The sequence below is a fragment of the Panthera leo genome, chromosome D1 (assembly GCF_018350215.1).
Source record: "Panthera leo isolate Ple1 chromosome D1, P.leo_Ple1_pat1.1, whole genome shotgun sequence".
In the NCBI taxonomy this organism is placed as follows: domain Eukaryota; kingdom Metazoa; phylum Chordata; class Mammalia; order Carnivora; family Felidae; genus Panthera; species Panthera leo.
Window position 1 is genome coordinate 88,883,058 of NC_056688.1, and position 18,630 is coordinate 88,901,687.

The window sequence follows — 18,630 nt, forward strand, 5'->3', positions numbered from 1 at the left end:
CAACAGATCCCTAATCACAGAAGTCTCTGTTTTTCGGGAGAGATGCGCACACATCTGGGAAGGCCTGCTTCTCTGCAGGGGTTCGTGTTTCTGGTGTGGGTTAAATGCCACTGCCGCCGATGCTGGAGCCCCATCGGGTGATCTGTGGTCCGTGGCTACTCACAGCTCAGCCTTGCTCTTAACTTCACTTAAACCTTGGAAATATTCTCAGCTATGCACTGGGAATCATAGTTGGGAGGTCATAACAAGTTACCTAAATCAGGGTAGGGAGTAGTAGCCTGTTGATTAAGTCCATAGGTGCCTGGTACCAGACTAGCTGGATTTGAATCCCAGCTCCGTCATCACTAGCTCTGGGAACCTGGCCATGTTTCCTCCCTTCTCTGTACCTCAGCTTCTGTATCTGGAAAGTGGGGATAATAATATCACCTACCTCGTAGGGCTGGGGGTTTTTTGTTTGTTTTTTCAATCTTTTTTAACATTCATTTATTATTGGGAGACAGAGCGTGAGCAGGGGAGGGGCAGAGGGAGAGGGAGACAACAGAATCAGAAGCAGTCTCCAGGCTCCGAGCAAGCGGTCAGCACAGAGCCCGACGCGGGGCTCGAACCCACAAACCACGAGATGGTGACCTGAGCCGAAGTCGGACGCTCGACCGACGGAGCCACCCAGGCACCCCTTGTAGGGCTGTTTTAAGGACAAAATGAGTTCGTGCTTGTAAAGTGTTTAGAGGAGCGTCTGGCATATGTCTAAGTGCACAATGCATGTTTGCTACTGTCCTTGCTGTCGGTATTATCGGTATCCTTTGGAGTCATAATTTGGGTTTGCATAAGTGTTAAGGAAGCCTGTTGGAAAGTCTTCATCAATCATTAAAGGATACACAGCCCTGACAGGTTAGTCCCTTTAAGGCAAGAGGGACCCAGAGGAGAAGAACTATAAGCCCTCATGGGGATAGTTGGCTTGAAGTGAAGTTTCGGGCACCGTCTCTGCAATCCCTAGGTGGCTAAAATCCATCAGGATTAGCAGCTGGACCTTGTCTGTTAGATTAAGGTAAATGGAAGCCGTGAAACTTCTAGTCTGCACAGAATTTCTTCTCTCGGCAGCCCTTTGCTGATCCCTGCTGTGTGGCAGGCCGGTGGACGCCTCCCAGTCGAGGACCACCGAAGGCTGAGTTTACCTGTTTCTTCCTGTCTTGGCTGGAAGGACAGACGCACAAAACCACCTGAACCCCCTGCTCTCCGCCGTGCGGACACACACAGCGCATGCGTGTGTTGTCTGGAAGGTCGGGTCGGCAGCCGCATGCGGAACTCAAGGCATTTTATTCAAAAGTCTCAGTTCCTTTTGCATTTGCATGTTCTGGATGCCAGGTGGCAAACTAGAATTAATTTTAATACAACAGAAACTGCCATTCAGCTCCAAACCACCATCCTTGGTGGTTTATTTTTAACCCGGGAGTGTCACGGGCCACCTGGCCAAGTGCTGCCAGGCAGTCGCCCCTCCTGCCGTCTGCTGAAGCCTCCCCCAGCAGCCTCACCTCCAAGGAGTTGGTTGGGAGGCTGTGTTTTACTTTTGTAGGCTGCCGGAAGGGCTGTCACCCCAGCTTCCCCGGTGCGAACGTTGGCTGACAAAGGCCAAAGCTGAAAATGTCAGTGAGAACAAACAATATTTCAAAAGGGCCTTGTGCATTTCCCTCCTCTGTCTTGCCTCATCAGCCAAGTGTTGTGCGAGTGGCTCCAGAAGGACGCCAGTCGACCCAGGAAGGAATTAATCACGCAAAAACACATTTCTCCAGTCCACTTAGTTCTGATGCTATTAAGCAGCACCTACGTGCTAATGATACGGAGAGAGAGAGAGAGAGAGAGAGAGAGAGAGAGAGAAGCAATTGATACCGGTGGATGTCTTTTCAAAGCTCCATTTCTTGTTTCTTCTTTTAGTATTTTCGGGCTCAGGAAGGCTCATACAGAAATGTTATGGTTCCAGACACTGTTCACCGGTGGTTAGCACCTGCTTCCTGCTCAGAAAGGAGAAAGCGCTTCCTGTCCATCCAGCTCAGTAACACTGATCCTATCTTAGTCCTTACGTAGTCGTCGTTTAGGCGTGCCTCTCCCCCTTAGAGCGCAGATTCGCTCTGGTGACACAAAGGAATCCCAGGGCACACAGCGAAGCGGTTTGGAGGGTGGGTTTGGGTGACACAGACCTGAGCTGGGACTCCAGCCCTGCCGTGTAATAGCTGGGCGACTTTGGGAAGGTGTTTCCATTTCCTGAGCTTCGGTTTCTTCGCCTATAAACACTACAGACATGCATACAATTCACCTCTCAGGGTCTGAGGAAGATAATGTAACATCGAACCCCAAAGGTGCTGGGGGCGCGGGGGGACTCTGTAGGAACAGGCCTCCCCCCCCCCCCCCCCCACACACACACCCCGACCCTGGGCTCCTGGCTCAGAACTGTAGACCAAAACAACTGAGATTCAGGAAGTCAACTACAGGCTCCAGACAGAAATGCCTGCTTCCTGGGGCCACTTACGTCTCTGAGCCTCAACTTTCTCATGAATGAATGCGCAGAATCTTCTGACCACCTCTGGAGCAGGCCAAGTGAGCGATGGCGTCTGAGTTAAAGTCAGTGTTGTCTGAAGCCACACCTGGCCCCTGACTAACGATGTGGTGCCTGGCCTGGCACGCGGGCCACCATGCAGTAGGCCCAGAGGAAGGTAAGCTTCCTCAGGAAAGGACAGCCCTCGAGGCTCAAGGAAGTACGCTTCACCAGGACAGCTACAATGACTTAACCTTTCCGCGTTGGAGTTTACTGAAGTGCAGACCGGGGATAATAACAGTCCTAGAAAAATAATGAGTTTTCCCCTAAGGGGATAGAAGCCTTCTGAGATAGTTACACAGGATCGGGTAGAATCACATAAATTTTCAACTCCTTCTTGAGATTTTAGGTTCACGTCTGCAAAATGCACAGAAGCTCTTGGGTTAAATAATTCTTTAAGCAGCTGGTAGCCATTGGGCCTCTATTCTGAATGCCACTGACTCTTGGGAGCCAGCAACGGATCTCGGCTCTATCTGTCAACATGTTGAAAGTGTGTTTCTTAGGAAATTTTAATGAGTCATTTATTCATTCAGTAAATATTGGTTGAACATCTACTCTCTGGCACACCGTTGTGAGAATTAGAGAAACACTATAAACAGGGAAAAGGCCTTGCTTTTTTTGGAGCCTCCATCACAGGAAGGGTAGATGGATAATAATTAAATGCAAAAATAAATAAACAAGTTGCTGTGGAGACACAAAAGCAGGGTGAGTGAGGGAGACACCGTGGGTTGGATGACAGTGTTGAGGGAAGTGAGGGGGTGACGTGAAGCCAAACCAAAAATGCCATGATCTAAGGACAGAACATTCCAGACAGAGGGGGTGGCAGATAAAAGTATTCTAAGGTGGCAAAGGGCTCAGTTCCAAAGGAACTGAAGGCATAAAGTTCCAAAGGAACCTTATGGCTGGAGCAGAGTGAGCTACAAAAGGTTAGAGAGGGAGACAGGAGCCAGCTCGTGTAGGTCTTATCAGCCATGATAAGGACATTTATTCTGGGTCCGACCAGAAGCCATCGAGGTTGTTAAGTTATGGGAACAATAAATACCACATGATTGGGGGGAAATGCTCATAGTATGAGATTAAGTGGAAAAAAAGACCATCAAATCAAAAACTGTATATTTAGTACCATTTTTACTATGTAAGTACATAAGTAGACACACCCTCATGAGTGCACACACACACACACACACACACTCAGAAAACTGAAAGAAGATACAGCAAAATATTTAAAGTGTTGGCGATAGTTGGTGGCCTTGCTTTTCCTTCATTACTTCCCTGAATTTTGTCGGTTTTCTACAAGTTATATGACCTTCATAATCAGAAATAAATCCTGTGCTTTTTAAAAACTTGGTTGTAAAGCAATTGATGGAGAGAAAGTAGAGTGACCCTGCTTTACTATGTCTGATCTCAGCGTTGAGCTGAACGTGTGGGACTTTGGAAGGCCATGTGAATGTGGGAGACTCTGGCCAGTAGAGGTTTTTTAAGTGAGTCTTTTTTTTAAGTTTATTTATTTTGAGAGAGAGAGAGAGAGAGAGAGAGAACCCCAAGCAGGCTCCACACCTTCAGCGCAGAGCCCGACGTGGGGTTCAAAGCCACAAGCCATGAGATCGTGACCTGAGCCAAAACCAAGAGTCGGATGCTTAACCGACTGAGCCACCCAGGCGCCCCTTAAATGAGTCTTTTTAATGAATCTACCCTAAAACAAACTTCTTACCCTTCGCAGTAATGTATGCAGAAGTATCTAACATTTCTGTTTCATCCACAGATTTGAATATAACCTGCCGATACGCGGGTGTGTTCCACGTGGAGAAAAACGGTCGCTACAGCATCTCGAAGACGGAGGCTGCTGACCTCTGCAAGGCTTTCAACAGCACCCTGCCCACCATTGCCGAGATGGAGGCAGCCCTGAGCATCGGGTTTGAGACCTGCAGGTGAGAGGCGAGAGGGGGCGGGGCTTAGAACCCAGAGGCTCCTCCCTGACGGCTGATGGATGGTTGTCTGAAGGTCGGCCCCACCCATTAATTTGGGCAACTCAACCTGGAACCTGTAGGACAACTGGAATTGAAAGCCGGCTAAAGACACCTTTGTGAATCATAGTGGGGTTGCCCGGAGGAGGCCATTAAAGGTCAAGGGTTGGAATCCTCTTGCCTAAAGTGCTTCCACAGCGCTCTCCCGGCTTTGAAGAAGCGTGCAATATCATTGTCGGAACCACAAGAAAACGCAAACCAAATAACAGTGTTTAAAATAAATACGTGCCTGGTGGAGTCTTGGCTCTGCAGACGTGGCTCAAAGCAGAGTTTCCAAACAACTCCCTCTCTCTGTCTCTCTGTCTCTCTCTCTCTCTTTTTCTCTCTCTTTTTCTCTCTCTGTGTCTCTCCGTCTCCCCTTTGTTTTTTCCTCTTCTGTGTTGCTCTGGTTTGAGACTGTAAACGAAAGAGCATGACGATTATTAAGATAGATTATTACACGTGATTGGGAAGTGTTCAGAGGGACCCAGAAGGCCTCCGGAGAGACCTTGTGCGGGACATCACCGCGCTCCATGGACCCTTCTGCTGCAGGACGGTCACAGCAGGCAGTGGCCTTCTGCTTCTGAGTTTCCAATGGCCCTGTGGCGAGTGGTACACATTGAAAGCTAGCAGCGGTGACAACCACGGTGAAGTGGTTTGGTCTGGTTTGTTTTCACTAGAAGAGTTCTGGGTAATCCGAACAACCGCTCTGAAGTCTCCACCCAGCCGGCAGCTTCCCCCTGTTTTTGCAATGTATGTCATTAGGTAACACACTTCCTCTTTCTCATTATACACACACGTACAAACACAGGCTGCTTTTTAAAAGTCAAGCTGCGGGGCACCTGGGTGGCGCAGTCGGTTAAGCGGCCGACTTCAGCCAGGTCACGATCTCACAGTCCGTGAGTTCGAGCCCCGCGTCGGGCTCTGGGCTGATGGCTCGGAGCCTGGAGCCTGTTTCCGATTCTGTGTCTCCCTCTCTCTCTGCCCCTCCCCCGTTCATGCTCTGTCTCTCTCTGTCCCAGAAATAAATAAAAAACGTTAAAAAAAAAATTAAAAGTCAAGCTGCAGGGGCGCCTGGGTGGCTTGGTTGGTTAAGCGTCCGACTTCGGCTCAGGTCATGATCTCACGGTCCGTGAGTTCGAGCCCCGTGTCGGGCTCTGTGCTGACAGCTCAGAGCCTGGAGCCTGTTTCAGATTCTGTGTCTCCCTCTCTCTCTGCCCCTCCCCTGTTCATGCTCTGTCTCTCTCTGTCTCAAAAATAAATAAATGTTTAAAAAAAATTAAAAATAAATAAATAAATAAATAAAAGTCAAGCTGCAGACATCTTTATCCAAGCCATGAGATGTGAGTTAAGTACGCCTGTCCACATCCTTGGCTACTGTCCACATCCTTGGCTACAGGGTAACGCCCACATTAGGAGTGGGAGCCCAGACTCTCCTGTTGAAAAGGAAAAGGAAAGTCTTGACTCCAAAACTGCACCGATAAGGTAGCCACTCACCACGTGTGGCGGGCTCACTGCAATTCAATAAAATTGAACCCTGGTGCTTCAGCGGCTCTGTCGACATTCAAGTGCTCAGCTAGGACGGATGACTGGCACCTGCTCTATTGGGCAACACAGATGATAGAACATTTCCATTATCGCAGACAGTGCTACGGAGCAGTACTGCTCTGACAGAAAGGGCAGATGTGCACAGACATCTGCGTGTGCTCTGAGCGAGGTCTGGGAGAATGGGAAAGCGGAGGAAGGAAGAAGCTTTGCTGACTCCCAAACCCCAGCTGTAGGCTGCAATGAAGGAAGGCCAATTAGCAGATCCATTTATTCTGTTCCCCCAGGCTAATTGTTTAAATACAGCCCTGGCTAGGCCAGTAGCCTAAAAAAGTAGACTTACGAAGCTGAATTTTGATTGTGAAATACAGGCAAGACATACTTAGGAAACACAGAACTATTCCCATCTGCTGAAAAGAGGGAGGTTCTTCCCACTCCCACTGGCGAACTGTTGCGCACTTAGGGGTTGGGCGCCCTGCTCCCCACTCGCCCACGTCCCCTCAATGCTCAGACTGCACCCTGGGTCGATCCTATTACTCCAGTGTCTGGATGAAGCCACTGAGGCTGGGAGAAGTGCCGAGGCTCAAGAAGTGGCCCCAGGGCCACATTGTGGGTGTGGGGAGGAGTCCAGATCCCAGTCCTGCTTCTTCGCCTGAGCGAAGGGCCACAATTCAATGACCCTCCCCAAGGGCGGACTGCAAGGGGGACGGAAGCAAGGTGCATGGATTTGCTGAGCATTTCTTTCCTCCCTGTGAACAGCAACCTGCTGGGGCGGTATACACACATTTAAATTTTAACATCCCAGCTCATGTACGGTGGGATGCATAAAAGTGGCAGTTGGCATGATGTGGCAACAACTCAGGAATAACTTACAAAGGGAATGCAGATTCTAGAATGTCAGTATTACACAGATCTCCTGAATGTGATGGGGTGGGGTGGGGAGTAGGCTCACCAAGGATATTGTTAATTTAAAACAGAAAGAAAGAAAGAAAGAAAGAAAGAAAGAAAGAAAGAAAGAAAGAAGGGAGGGAGGAAGGAAAGAGAGAGGAAAGAAAGAAAGAAAGAAAGAAAGAAAGAAAGAAAGAAAGAAGGGAGGGAGGAAGGAAAGAGAGAGGAAAGAAAGAAAGAAAGAAAGAAAGAAGGGAGGGAGGAAGGAAAGAGGAAAGAAGGAAAGAAAGAAAGAAAGAAAGAAAGAAAGAAAGAAAGAAAGAAAGAAAGAAACAGGGATGCCTGGGTGGCTCAGTCAGTGAAGCATCCGACCTCGGCTCAGGTCATGATCTCACAGTTGGTGAGTTCGAGCCCCGCATGGGGCTCTGCACTGTCAGAACAGAACCTGCTTGGGATCCTCTGTCTCTCTCTCTGCCCCTCCCTTGTGAGCGCTCTCTCTCTCTCTCTCTCTCTCTCTCTCTCTCAAAAATAAATAAACACCCCCCAAAATTTTTTAATTAAAAATAAAAAAGAAAGAAAAAGAAAAACCAAAGGGGCCTAAGAAACCTATCCTTCCACCCAGAGCAGGTATTAAATGTTGCAAAACACATTTCCATAATTTCGCTCCGGTAGCTATGAATCAGATATCTGCCACAGGACAGGTGGCAAGTCTCATAGGCTCCCATAAAACCTTAGCAGCCGCTCTCTTCTGTGTGCCCCGCCCTGATTAGTAGCCTTTCCCAGATATATGGAAACTTGTTAACATTTAATTGCTCTCCCTCTGCCCACCAAGCTCAGGAGTCTTTGGAGAAACCAGTCTGTCCTTTCAGATGGGGAATTAGTCATGCACTACAGTTGCAACATAGATGTAATGAGCTCTATGTGCTTAGACATTTCAAATTCATGGCCATTTCCGTGGGTCTTGCAGGGCTATGCGCTATGTGCTGTTGCCTCTGGCAGGAAAGATTAAAAGGATCTACGCTGCGCGTTTTAGCCAGCATTGCAGTTTCAGAAACTTGCTGGATTTAACTTCACCCTCTTTGTCCTACCCCACACCCCCACCCCCACCGCCACCCTCTTCTCAGCCCACATCTCATTTTGAGGCATTTTCCCTTCCGGACAGATTGTGTAGTGAGTATTCAGCTTCTGCGATGCGGATCCAAGAGGCCCGGGTGCTGTCTGTTGTATCCAAAGGGGCCTCCAGCTCTGACCTGCTCCCCTGCTCCTGGAAACATCCTGGTAGGGGCAGAGGGGCCTTATGCACTTCTCTGACTGTGCTGCCTCTGGAAAATTCCCGAGCTAAATGAGGCACCGCTATCTACTTACTTAATCACTATTACTCCCATTTTAATGACAGTCAATTTACTTCCACTGGCAATGAAATTATGCCTGGGATGCTCGTGAGGCAAAATGTACTGTGTTCCCAGCATCTAAACAGGGCTTTGTGTTTGCAGTAATGGAGTCTGGAACAAGGGAATCACAGGATAAGGTGAGGCGGGGAAGGAAGGGGTGGGGGTGGGGGAAATAGGCAGTTTTGACATTCGCGGGCTGATGCGAAGAGCCACCTCGTCCCATCCTTTGGGGGCTGGTGATTTGATGTGTTTCCTGGAAAATGGGAAGGTGATGGAGAGCCAGAGTGGAACTCACATCAGAAAGTGGTTGTTCTTCCCTCTTCCGCGACTCCGGCTTCCCTCCGCCTGTTGGAAGGAACTTGCTGCTGCTGCCCACAGATTTTATCTGAAAACAGGTTTTTCCTTCCTGCCTTTTTCTTTTTTAAAGCTCTGTATAGAGCTCTAAATAAAATCAGCGGAGTCGATCCCCTCCATTCTCCCTCTGCTGTTGTTTTTGGATTTCGTACAACACAGTCGTTGAAACGTCTGCCGTCCCCAGGGGTGAATTGAACGAGGCGGCGCAGCGTGTGAGATGTCACGTGATGGTGTGTTCTGAAACCCTCATCGCCGCCTTGCAGGTGGATGACCTCTTGCTTGTCTCTTGCAGGTACGGGTTCATAGAAGGTCACGTGGTGATCCCCCGTATTCACCCCAACTCCATCTGTGCCGCGAACAACACCGGGGTGTACATCCTCACATCCAACACCTCCCAGTATGACACGTACTGCTTTAATGCTTCAGGTTGGTTCCGGGTGGATCGTGTCTGCGCTTGGGGTTGCTTCGGGCGTGCGGGCCTTCGGCAGTGTAGCTGACAGTAATTCAGTCTTGGCTGAAGTGGGGGCGGGGGGTTCATGTGGCTTCCCCTCACATAACAGATGCTCACTGAGTATCTCCACAGCAGAGACAAGATGCCTATCTCCAGGGTGCTGACTTTCTAGGCAGGGAGGCCAACAGGAAACAGAGAGATAGTAAATACCTTAAGTGATGGGAAAGAGTGGCGAGTGCTCTAAAAAGGAAAGCAGAGCGGGAAGCTTCAGAGTGCTAGGGGAGCTTTGGTCTGAGAAGGTGGCCAGGGAAGGTGCCTGTGAGGAGGTGCATTTGGGGGAGCCCCAGCTGGAGTCAGGGAGGAAAGCCAGGGGCAGGAGGGACAGCCAGTGCAAAGGCAGGTGTCGGGGAGCATGGTGGCTTATTCTGAGGATGCCAAGGTGGCCAGGGTGGATAAAGCCCCACTAGCAGAAGCGAGAATGCCAAGGAATGAAGTCAGAGGGGTAGACAGGGGCCAGATCACAGAGGGCCCTGTAGGCCATGATAGAGAATGTGGATTTTACTAGGTTCACGTGATGGAAAGTCATTGCGGGGTTTTGAATAAAGAAGTGACATGAATCTAATGAGAGCGTTGGTGTATGAGCCAAATGGCTTAGCTCAGAGGTATTTATTATATGTTGGGGCTGTAGAGAAAGCTGGGAGGATATACTGTAAGCCTTTGACCTTCTTGAGTTTCCTTTCCCAACAATTGAGAGCCTGACAACTGGAGAATAAGAGCGCCAAGCTACGACGTGCATGCTGGGCTGCTGGCCAGGCCCCTCTCCCTGTCTAAGGGACCTCCTTCCAACCACTGGCCTAGAAACATGCTCATAAGTCTAATTCAGGCTCCAGCAAAATTCAAGAATTCCATGCATCGTGAATCTTCAGCATCTTTTGAGAAGGGTCAAAAACGTAAATGTCAAATTTTGAATGCCGACAATCAAACATTGATCGATTACTTACTTCTCAGACTGGGCCTTCTGTCCCTTAGGAAGGTTTTAGATTGTGTGAAAGGAAGATGGAACCACAAGACAAACCCGATAAACACGTCTTCCTGGCATATCGGTTCTCCTTAAAGATGGGAAGGAGGGCTTAGTTAAATTAGCTGGACAGTGATTAAAGACAGTATCTGTCGGAGACAAATACAGATTATTATACGATGACTGAAGATGTTGTTTGCATGAGACAAACACAGATGTCATATATGGTAGTAGAATATCAAATCTGCATGGATTTTTAAGTGCAAGTGGAAACATCAAAATAATTGTGAGATTACATCAGTAGCTTTCACTCTCCGGCCACCCACTGTGGCATGACCAGTCAGCATCCGAGTGGGAAGTCGAAGGAGAAGTCTAGACTTTAGGAGAAAGAGAAAGTTTCAGGGTTGAATAGTTGAAATGGAGTGTGTGAAGCCAGTAAAATTATGTCAAATACATGCAGGTCCCTAAGCCTGTGGGAGGGACACTCAAAACACAGAGGAGAAGACCGCAGAGTGTTTGCTCTGCCCTGGTATATGAGCGAAGGGTGCGAATGAAGTTCAACCAAAAAGAGGAGAGTCCAAATGAGGCTAAACAGTACATGGCCCATACCCCGTTCCCACACTCAAGCCCACACCGTCCGTCTGATGACACGATGGTGAGAAAACCCACGTGCAAATAAAGGAGAAATAGACACAAAGCCACATGTGGCCTAGCTAGCTTATTTTATTGCCAGAGGTCAGAGGAGGGCTTTGGGAAGACGTGTTTTAGACGAAGGGGTTGGTCACATGGGACAGGGCTGGCATGGGACTATGCAGTCCAGAGTCTCTGGGTCCTGCCTGTTTCTTCTCCCACCGAATCTTGTCAAGTGAGTGTATGCCATAGATTATGTTGTTGTGTATCCACATTGTCTCACCTGTTTGACGAGTTAGTATCGCTTGCTGGAAAGAACCTGAACTCAAAAAGCTAGAAGCTCTCACTGTTTTATTGCCTGGAATTGCAGCCATCTAGACAAGTTACTACGGAGACTTCTCTCCCTGCCCTTATTTTTGCCTGTAAGGATGGGCCTATCCTCAGAGAAGGGAGTGAACAGTACTAATCAACTTTCCTCTTCTTTGCGGGGGAGGCGGTAGTCCAGCTGAAAAGTTGGAGAAGTTCAGGGAGTGTGTGCATACGAAAATGGTTGTGGCAAAGTAGTCAAGGTTAAGGGGAAGATTTCCTCTTCTCTTATCCAAATTTACCTAATGTAGATAGGCTGCTTTTATACGTTTTTCTTTAAGTTTTTGGTTGTTGTTTTGTTTTAAAATGTTTATTTATTTTGAGAGAGAGAGAGAGAGAGAGAGAGAGCATGAGTTGGGGAGGGACAGAGAAAGAGGGAGACAGACAATCTCAAGCAAGCTCCAAGCTGTCAGCACAGAGCCCGATGTGGGGCTCGATCCCACAAACCTCGAGATCATGACCCGAGCTGAAATCAAGAGTGGGACACTTCACCGAATGAGCTACCCAGGTGGCCCAGTTTTCCTTTAAATTTTAAAAACAGTATTTATCGATCAACTATCTGTACCCAGTACTCTGCTGGGCAAGTCGAGTGAAAAAGAAACAGTGGCCATATTTCTTGTCTTGGGAGGTTATTTCGTTGAAGCGATGAAACAAAAAAAAAAAAGAAGAAGCTGGAGAAGATTGTATATCTCAGGAGAAAGTCTAAATGTCTTGGTTTAGAGTCAGATGAAAGAAGTGCTAAGGGGACTATGGGTCTTGATAACCTTCTGTTCTATGCAGGGATCTCATTGGAAAGGTCCTTGAATCCAGCTTAGCTGGAGAGTTGCCAGCAGCTAGTCAAGACCCAACGATGTGATCCCCCACAAGACCCTTTTGGTCTACAGGGACCAAATCCAGCTCAATCTTAGCAGATCGCTTCCGTGTGCTTACAGTTTCAGCAGTAGTTTTGTAAAAGATGGCCTGTGGGTTACAAATGAAAATAAGGCAGACCCTGGGAAGGCTCCATGATTTTTATTTTTATTGCCTTCTCTCTCAGGAAGGCCCAGCACAAGCATGGTGACTTTTGTGTTAACAGCCCAGAGAACTGACTTGAGTTGGTCCATGCTTTAAGTTTGCCTCCAGTAAAACACCCCATTCTTTTCTGAAGGAGGGATTTAGGAGAAGAGTCTACATTCCTCTGTCTCTTCGCTCTTTCATCCATTCGACAAGTACTTATTGGATATCTAGAGTATATCAGGCATTGAGGAAGATGTCTTTCTACCTGGCACTGAGTCATTGGCCGGATGGAATGATTAACATTTCTCTTGGCTGTTTTGCTGCAGTGGAGGCAAAGTTTAGAGAGGCAGCCCACCAGGAAGCCCACCCCAGAGTCTTTCTAACGACCCCTTGGGTTCAGGAAAGGCTCACCAGGCCTGATTCTCCCAGCAGTGCAGTGCTCATTAAACAGAATAAAAAACTGTCAGTGACGCTCTGGTGTCTGACAGGGGAGCGTGAAGGTATTAATTGCACATTTGGGTCACCATTCATCCTAGTGTGCTCGGCAGATTTGATATTCTTTATAAAAGTTAAGGTGAACTGGAGCATGAAGAGGCTCCGTTTGAACAAATGCTCTAATGATTTACCAAACTGTCTTGGTGTTTTTTTACATCGTGCCCCGGTCTATTACAACCCAACTCCTAGAAGTTCCTTCCCAGGGCAGTGCTGTTGTGTTTGAATTTGAGGAACGTCGTTCCATCCCTGTCATTAAGAGGTCATAATCCAAGGCTGTTTTCCGGATTTGTGCAAGTGACAGTACCAGAAGCATCCGTGGGGCACCTGGGTGGCTCCATCAGTGGACTGCCTGACTCTTGCTTTCGGCTCTGGTCATGATCCCAGAGTCATGGGATCGAGCCTCGTATCAGGCTCCATGCTGAGCATGGAGCCTGTTTAAGCTTCTCTCTCTCTCTCTCTCTCTCTGTCTCTCTTTCTGCCCCCTCCCCCACTTGAGTGCTACCTCCCTCCCTCCCTCCCTCCTGGCTTCCGTCCCTCCCTCTCTCTCTCTCTCTCTCTCTCTAATAAAATAAATAAATAAATAAATTTTTGAAAATTAAAAAAAAGAAGCATCTCACAGGTCAGGCCAGTTTCTGGTGGCATTACCACAACAGACAGGGTAGATACTCTTCAAGATCTCCCAGGTTGGCTATCTGTCCCGATTTTCAGATGAGGAAATCCTTGGGAAGATTATTTGAAAGCTGTAAAAATCTAAAGAAGTATTGTTATTGTCCCCCATGACCTTGTGAATTCCTCAAAAGCAGAGACAGGAACGTGTTCATCTTTTTGCTCTTTTTAAAAAACCCGTCACGTGAGTAATGTTTAAAATGAATAAACGAACTGATATTTCTAAAACTTTTTTAAAAATATTTCTTACGGCGTTGCCATTCAGGGTTTATCTAAACATTTCTTGACCTGTTTATAACGGCAGTCCATTTGGAGGGTTAACATCTTAGGTGTGTTTCCTGGAAGAATGGGCCTGTGAGAAATTACCTTGGTATTTCCTCTTTCGTTCATTCAACAAATATTTATTAAGTGCCTTTCTGACCGATCACACATAAATGTTCTGCCCAAGATAGCTAAGGTCACTACTCATCGTGTAGAACTTACATATTTCTATGGAGCAGGGGTTAGGAGTTGGGAGATGTGCCCTGAACAACCATCAGGTAAAATGAACAAGATAATCTGCGAGAGAAGAATCCAGAAGAGCTGCAAGCAAATGTGTGATGGTGGTGTATGTAGGGGTTTGGTAAAGGGCTGGCTGACATTGGACAGTGAGGAACAGCCTTACTGAGGAGGTGACTTTCTCTGAGACTCTCTTCTGAGAAATCTTTTACTTAGCCTTTACAAGAATGGCTTTTCCTAAAACCTGTTTTGTTTTGTTTTTTTCCAGTTGAACATACAAAGGCATCCCCTTTACCTGTAGGAAAAGATGCTTCTGGGGGTTGGGAAGCAACCAAACCTTGTTTTGGTCAACTTATGTTTCTGTCCAATGTTATGAGTACCCATTAATTTATGGCAGAACACTTAAAATATTTATAACAGCCTTCCTAGTGATAGCAGTCTTCCTACCTCCATCCATCCATCCATTCATCCATCCATCCACCCGTCCCTTTCTTTGTCTTTTCTAAGAAGCAACTCTAGGGAGAAACCAACCTAACAAATAAGCTGCCATTTTGGGCACAGGTGCATGCGTGCACACACACACACACACACACACACACACACAGTATAAAAGCTATAATTCACAAATGGATCCAAACTTCCTACAATAGCACAGCCAGTTCAAAGTTCTCTGAGTTTTTAGAGCTCAATACAAAGTCTAGTTACCAAATAGAGCATTTGGGCATAAATGGAACAGCTGGTTAAGGCATTCTTCGATCTTGTTTTTTTAGGGCTTGGGTATGCAGGGTGGAATTTTCAGTGGGCTTTACACAGTGTTCTCAAAGAGCTACTTAGTAATGTCTCTAGGTGGTTAGGAGTATCCAAGGTACAGTCAGAAATCTTTATTCCTGAAGAAGAGGGGAAAGTAGAAGATAAGATGGAGGACAAAGGAAAAGAAGCCAGGGTGCCCGGGTGGGATATGGCAGCACAGTGGTCTCAGGAAATAGTCTGGGCACCTAGACCAATGGTGGACAACCTAGCTCATTAGCTATATGTTGAGAAGAAGTCTAGACAGAGTAGGCACTTAAGGATCCAGCTAAGTTAATCAACACATCTGGGCATCAAGAAGCCACTAAAGATTCATTTGTTTTGGAATATTTTTTTTTGTTTTAAAACTTTTTTTTAACTTATTTTTTATTTTTTTAAATTTACATCCAAATTAGCATATAGTGCAACAATGATTTCAGGAGTAGATTCTATCAGGTAAATTCTTGGTGCTTATTTTAATGTATGTATCCTCATGCTGGTCACGTTTGATTATATTGGTCTGTCCTGTGTTTCCATCATTTCTATAGAGTATTGGGATCGCATATGATTTTTTCATTATAGTTCACACTTCTTTATTAAAAAATGTTTTTACAGGGGCGCCTGGGTGGCGCAGTCGGTTAAGCGTCCGACTTCAGCCAGGTCACGATCTCGCGGTTCGTGAGTTCGAGCCCCGCGTCAGGCTCTGGGCTGATGGCTCGGAGCCTGGAGCCTGCTTCCGATTCTGTGTCTCCCTCTCTCTCTGCCCCTCCCCCGTTCATGCTCTGTCTCTCTCTGTCCCAAAAATAAATAAAAAACATTGAAAAAAAAAATTTAAAAAAAAATGTTTTTACACTGTTCCCATATTACTTTTATTTATTTATATGTTTATTTATTTTGAGAGAAAGTGCATGTGCGGGAGGGGCAGAGAGGGAGGGAGAGAGAGGATCCTAAGCAGGCTTCGTGCATCAGTGCAGAGCCCGACACGGGACTCCATCCCACAAACTGTGAGATCATGACCTGAGTTGAGATCAATGCTTAACCAACTGAGCCACCCCAGCAACCCTCCCCCCGACATTACTTCTATAATAACACACTTAAGAAGTAATTTCTAATCGATGCCTCATTCCAGAAGGGCATGTCTATCTTATCTACCATAATATCCCCGGCCTTCCGCAACACTTGATGGAGAACATACATGTGTGTTTGTTTAATGAATGAATCTGTTAGGGTGGAAAGAGGAATAAGTAAGCTTCCCAAAATGTATGAAGGTAAATAAAAATGGAAAATGCATCACAAAGGTCAGGGAAGTTCCTAGGAAACTTAATCAAGTTTCAGAAAAAGAAAATTATTTAGTTCACTTATACGCGAAATCTAAAAACCAAACGAACACGCAAACAGAAACGGACTCGTAAATACAGAGAACAAATTGATGGTTGCCAGAGGGGAGAAGGGTGGGGGATGGGTGGGGGATGGGTGAAACAGGTGAAGGGGAATTAAGAGGTACAAACTTCCAGTTCTAAAATAAGTAAGTCATGGTGATGAAAAGTATGGTATAGGGTATGGTACATTTCCATAATAAAAAAAAGAAAACCATTTCAGAAAATGTTTAATAAAACCCCATACTAACCAACAGAAATCAGTTCTGCTCATAGTTTTTACTGTTCTCATGCCTTTTTTCTTTGCTACCCCACAGCTCCACCTGGAGAAGATTGTACGTCGGTCACACACCTGCCCAATGCCTTTGAAGGACCAATTACCATAAGTACGTATCTCTTCGAACCTTCATTGAGTTTCTCCATTCTTGGGAAAGGGATCAGATGCATTTTCTGTGTTTCACATTTGAGCAGAATAGTTGTTTCCCTCAGCCAGGGACACTGGCTGTGATTCACTGGCCCTTCCCCTTCTCCCGCAGTGGCTTGAAACTACAACTTGGTTGACCCCGACACACTGTTCCTCAAACTGCAGTCATTCGAAAACCACTTTCTTTTTGACGCCTCTGTGTACACAGAACAATCATTCCCTTGATATTTTGCGTTTAATTGGTCCATTCTTTTCTACTTAAACTATGTTCATTTCAAAAAAAATGCCTGAAAATGGAAAACCCAATTCTTGGTCATAAGTAGAAGGTATCCTTAAACATATACTTAAAATGTGGGACAAATTAGGTTGCGTTCTTAAATTCTAGCTGCTGAAGGTTCTGAGTCTGAGCTGTGTTCTTTCTCATAGAAGGGGATTAGTAAGTCTTAGAGGGAGAGGCATTCCAGCCCCCTCAATTTTGTTTAATGGTAGTATTGAAAGATAATTATAAAGGGCATAGATTTCCTGATAGGGGTTTCAACATTATTTATACCACACCCACCTAAACTCATCTTGATTACCCCAAGAAGTAGGCATCTGGCATTGTATGAGAACAGAAAATCTCAACCAAAATTTTCAGAGCGGTCAGCTTATTAACCCTGACCTTCTGGCCTCTGAACCTCATTTTTTGGGGGAAGTGTCATAATGTTGAGGTGGCCTGGTTTCTGCCTCCTAAGGACCAGACCCCTCAGCGTACAAGGGAACAGTGGTGGCAGTGGCAGAGGGCTGAGAATTCTTCCTGGCCGTGCCCATCCAGCCCCGCACTGTTATATAAAAAATTGTCCCTGACCTGTGCCTCAGGGAAGGAAAGGGAGGCCCTCACGTTGAGATGTGCTGTCTCAGTCAGGCTTGGTCTAGTTCCTTACCACCTGGGTGATCTTAAAGGAAGGACTTACTGTCTCTGAGCCTCAGTCTTCTCATCTGGATAATGGAACAACAGGTGAGATTTGAAAAGAAAGTGAAGAAAGGCAATATGTCTAATGTGTGCTTGGCCCATAGTCACGTTCAATAAACGTCCCACTTCCTCGGTGCTCACCAATGCCTTTCAAAGTCCAGACCTATCCGAGTTGCGTCATATTTTCTGATCAAATCTTCATTTCCAGAGATTATCGGGCTGTTCGAGACTTTGGAATATTTTTTAATGTATGTTTTACTAATAGTTCCACTTGGGCAAGCCAGATAGGTGGACACAAGGAATATTTAGTCCAGTGCAATATAGCAGAAAATCATTTCAGCTAAATGCACACTTGTGCGGTGAGTGGGCCAGACTTGACAAAGGCAGCCAGTCTTTTTCAGGGGAACAATGAAGGAAATCATTCTTGCTTTTTCTCCTCCTGTCTATTCTAGGCATTGCCTTGTTGAAATCAAAGAATTTTGAGCTTTATATGCCTCTGTGCTTCTCAAATTCAAGTTTGAATTTTACAGAGGACGGGCAAGGGCTCTGTCACTGTTGAGGCATGCTGATGTCTTAACCAGAGTAGGGGTTCATGAAGACTGACAACATTCGCCCCTTCGAAAGAAGGGGGCATTGATTCTTCATGGATTTGCAAATATATATTCCCTGTTGAGACTACTAACCTCTTTGCTCCTGCTTCCAGTCCTTTCTAGAAATAGTTGGAATCAATAGCAACAAATTTTACATGTCCTTGAGAAGGGAGAATAGGAACCAGTGGGGAAATTATCATTTTTTTGAGACCAGCTAAATTTTGGATACTATGCTAAGCACTTTACATACAGTGCATCATATAGTGCTCGTAACAGAAGGTAGTACTTTTCCCATTTTACAAATGACAGAAGTGAAATGAAGCCCTGTACCAGCTTTGTCAAGAGGCACACAAAGCTGGGATTCAAACATGGACACGTCCAAACACACCCTCTTTCTCCCGCCCCATTTCTAAGAGGTGGGGGTGGGCAGGGGAGGGTACACTTTCTTAGTGCATCACCTACTCCCCCCACCCATCTAGCTAGGTAGTTAAGTATTGTTTTGCTTCGTCACAAAGAAAAATAGCTTTGAAGTCACTGTCTTACATGATAATCCACAGTCTTGCTTAAACTCAGAAAATGTCGGCTGTCAAGCTCTGAGAGTGCCTTCTCTTTCT

The 18,630-nt window shown here is 46.3% G+C and overlaps 1 protein-coding gene across 18 annotated transcripts in view; it reads left to right on the forward strand.

Moving 5' to 3' along the window:
- Window positions 1-18,630, forward strand: part of CD44 (CD44 molecule (Indian blood group)) — a 91,782-nt gene that overhangs the window by 31,781 nt on the left and 41,371 nt on the right. For all 18 annotated transcript variants that reach the window (XM_042905766.1, XM_042905767.1, XM_042905769.1 and 15 more), the window contains exons 2-4: window positions 4,350-4,515; window positions 9,061-9,194; window positions 16,368-16,436. In XM_042905766.1, coding sequence (XP_042761700.1) covers window positions 4,350-4,515; window positions 9,061-9,194; window positions 16,368-16,436 — 369 coding nt within the window. The remainder of the gene's footprint in view (window positions 1-4,349; window positions 4,516-9,060; window positions 9,195-16,367; window positions 16,437-18,630) is intronic.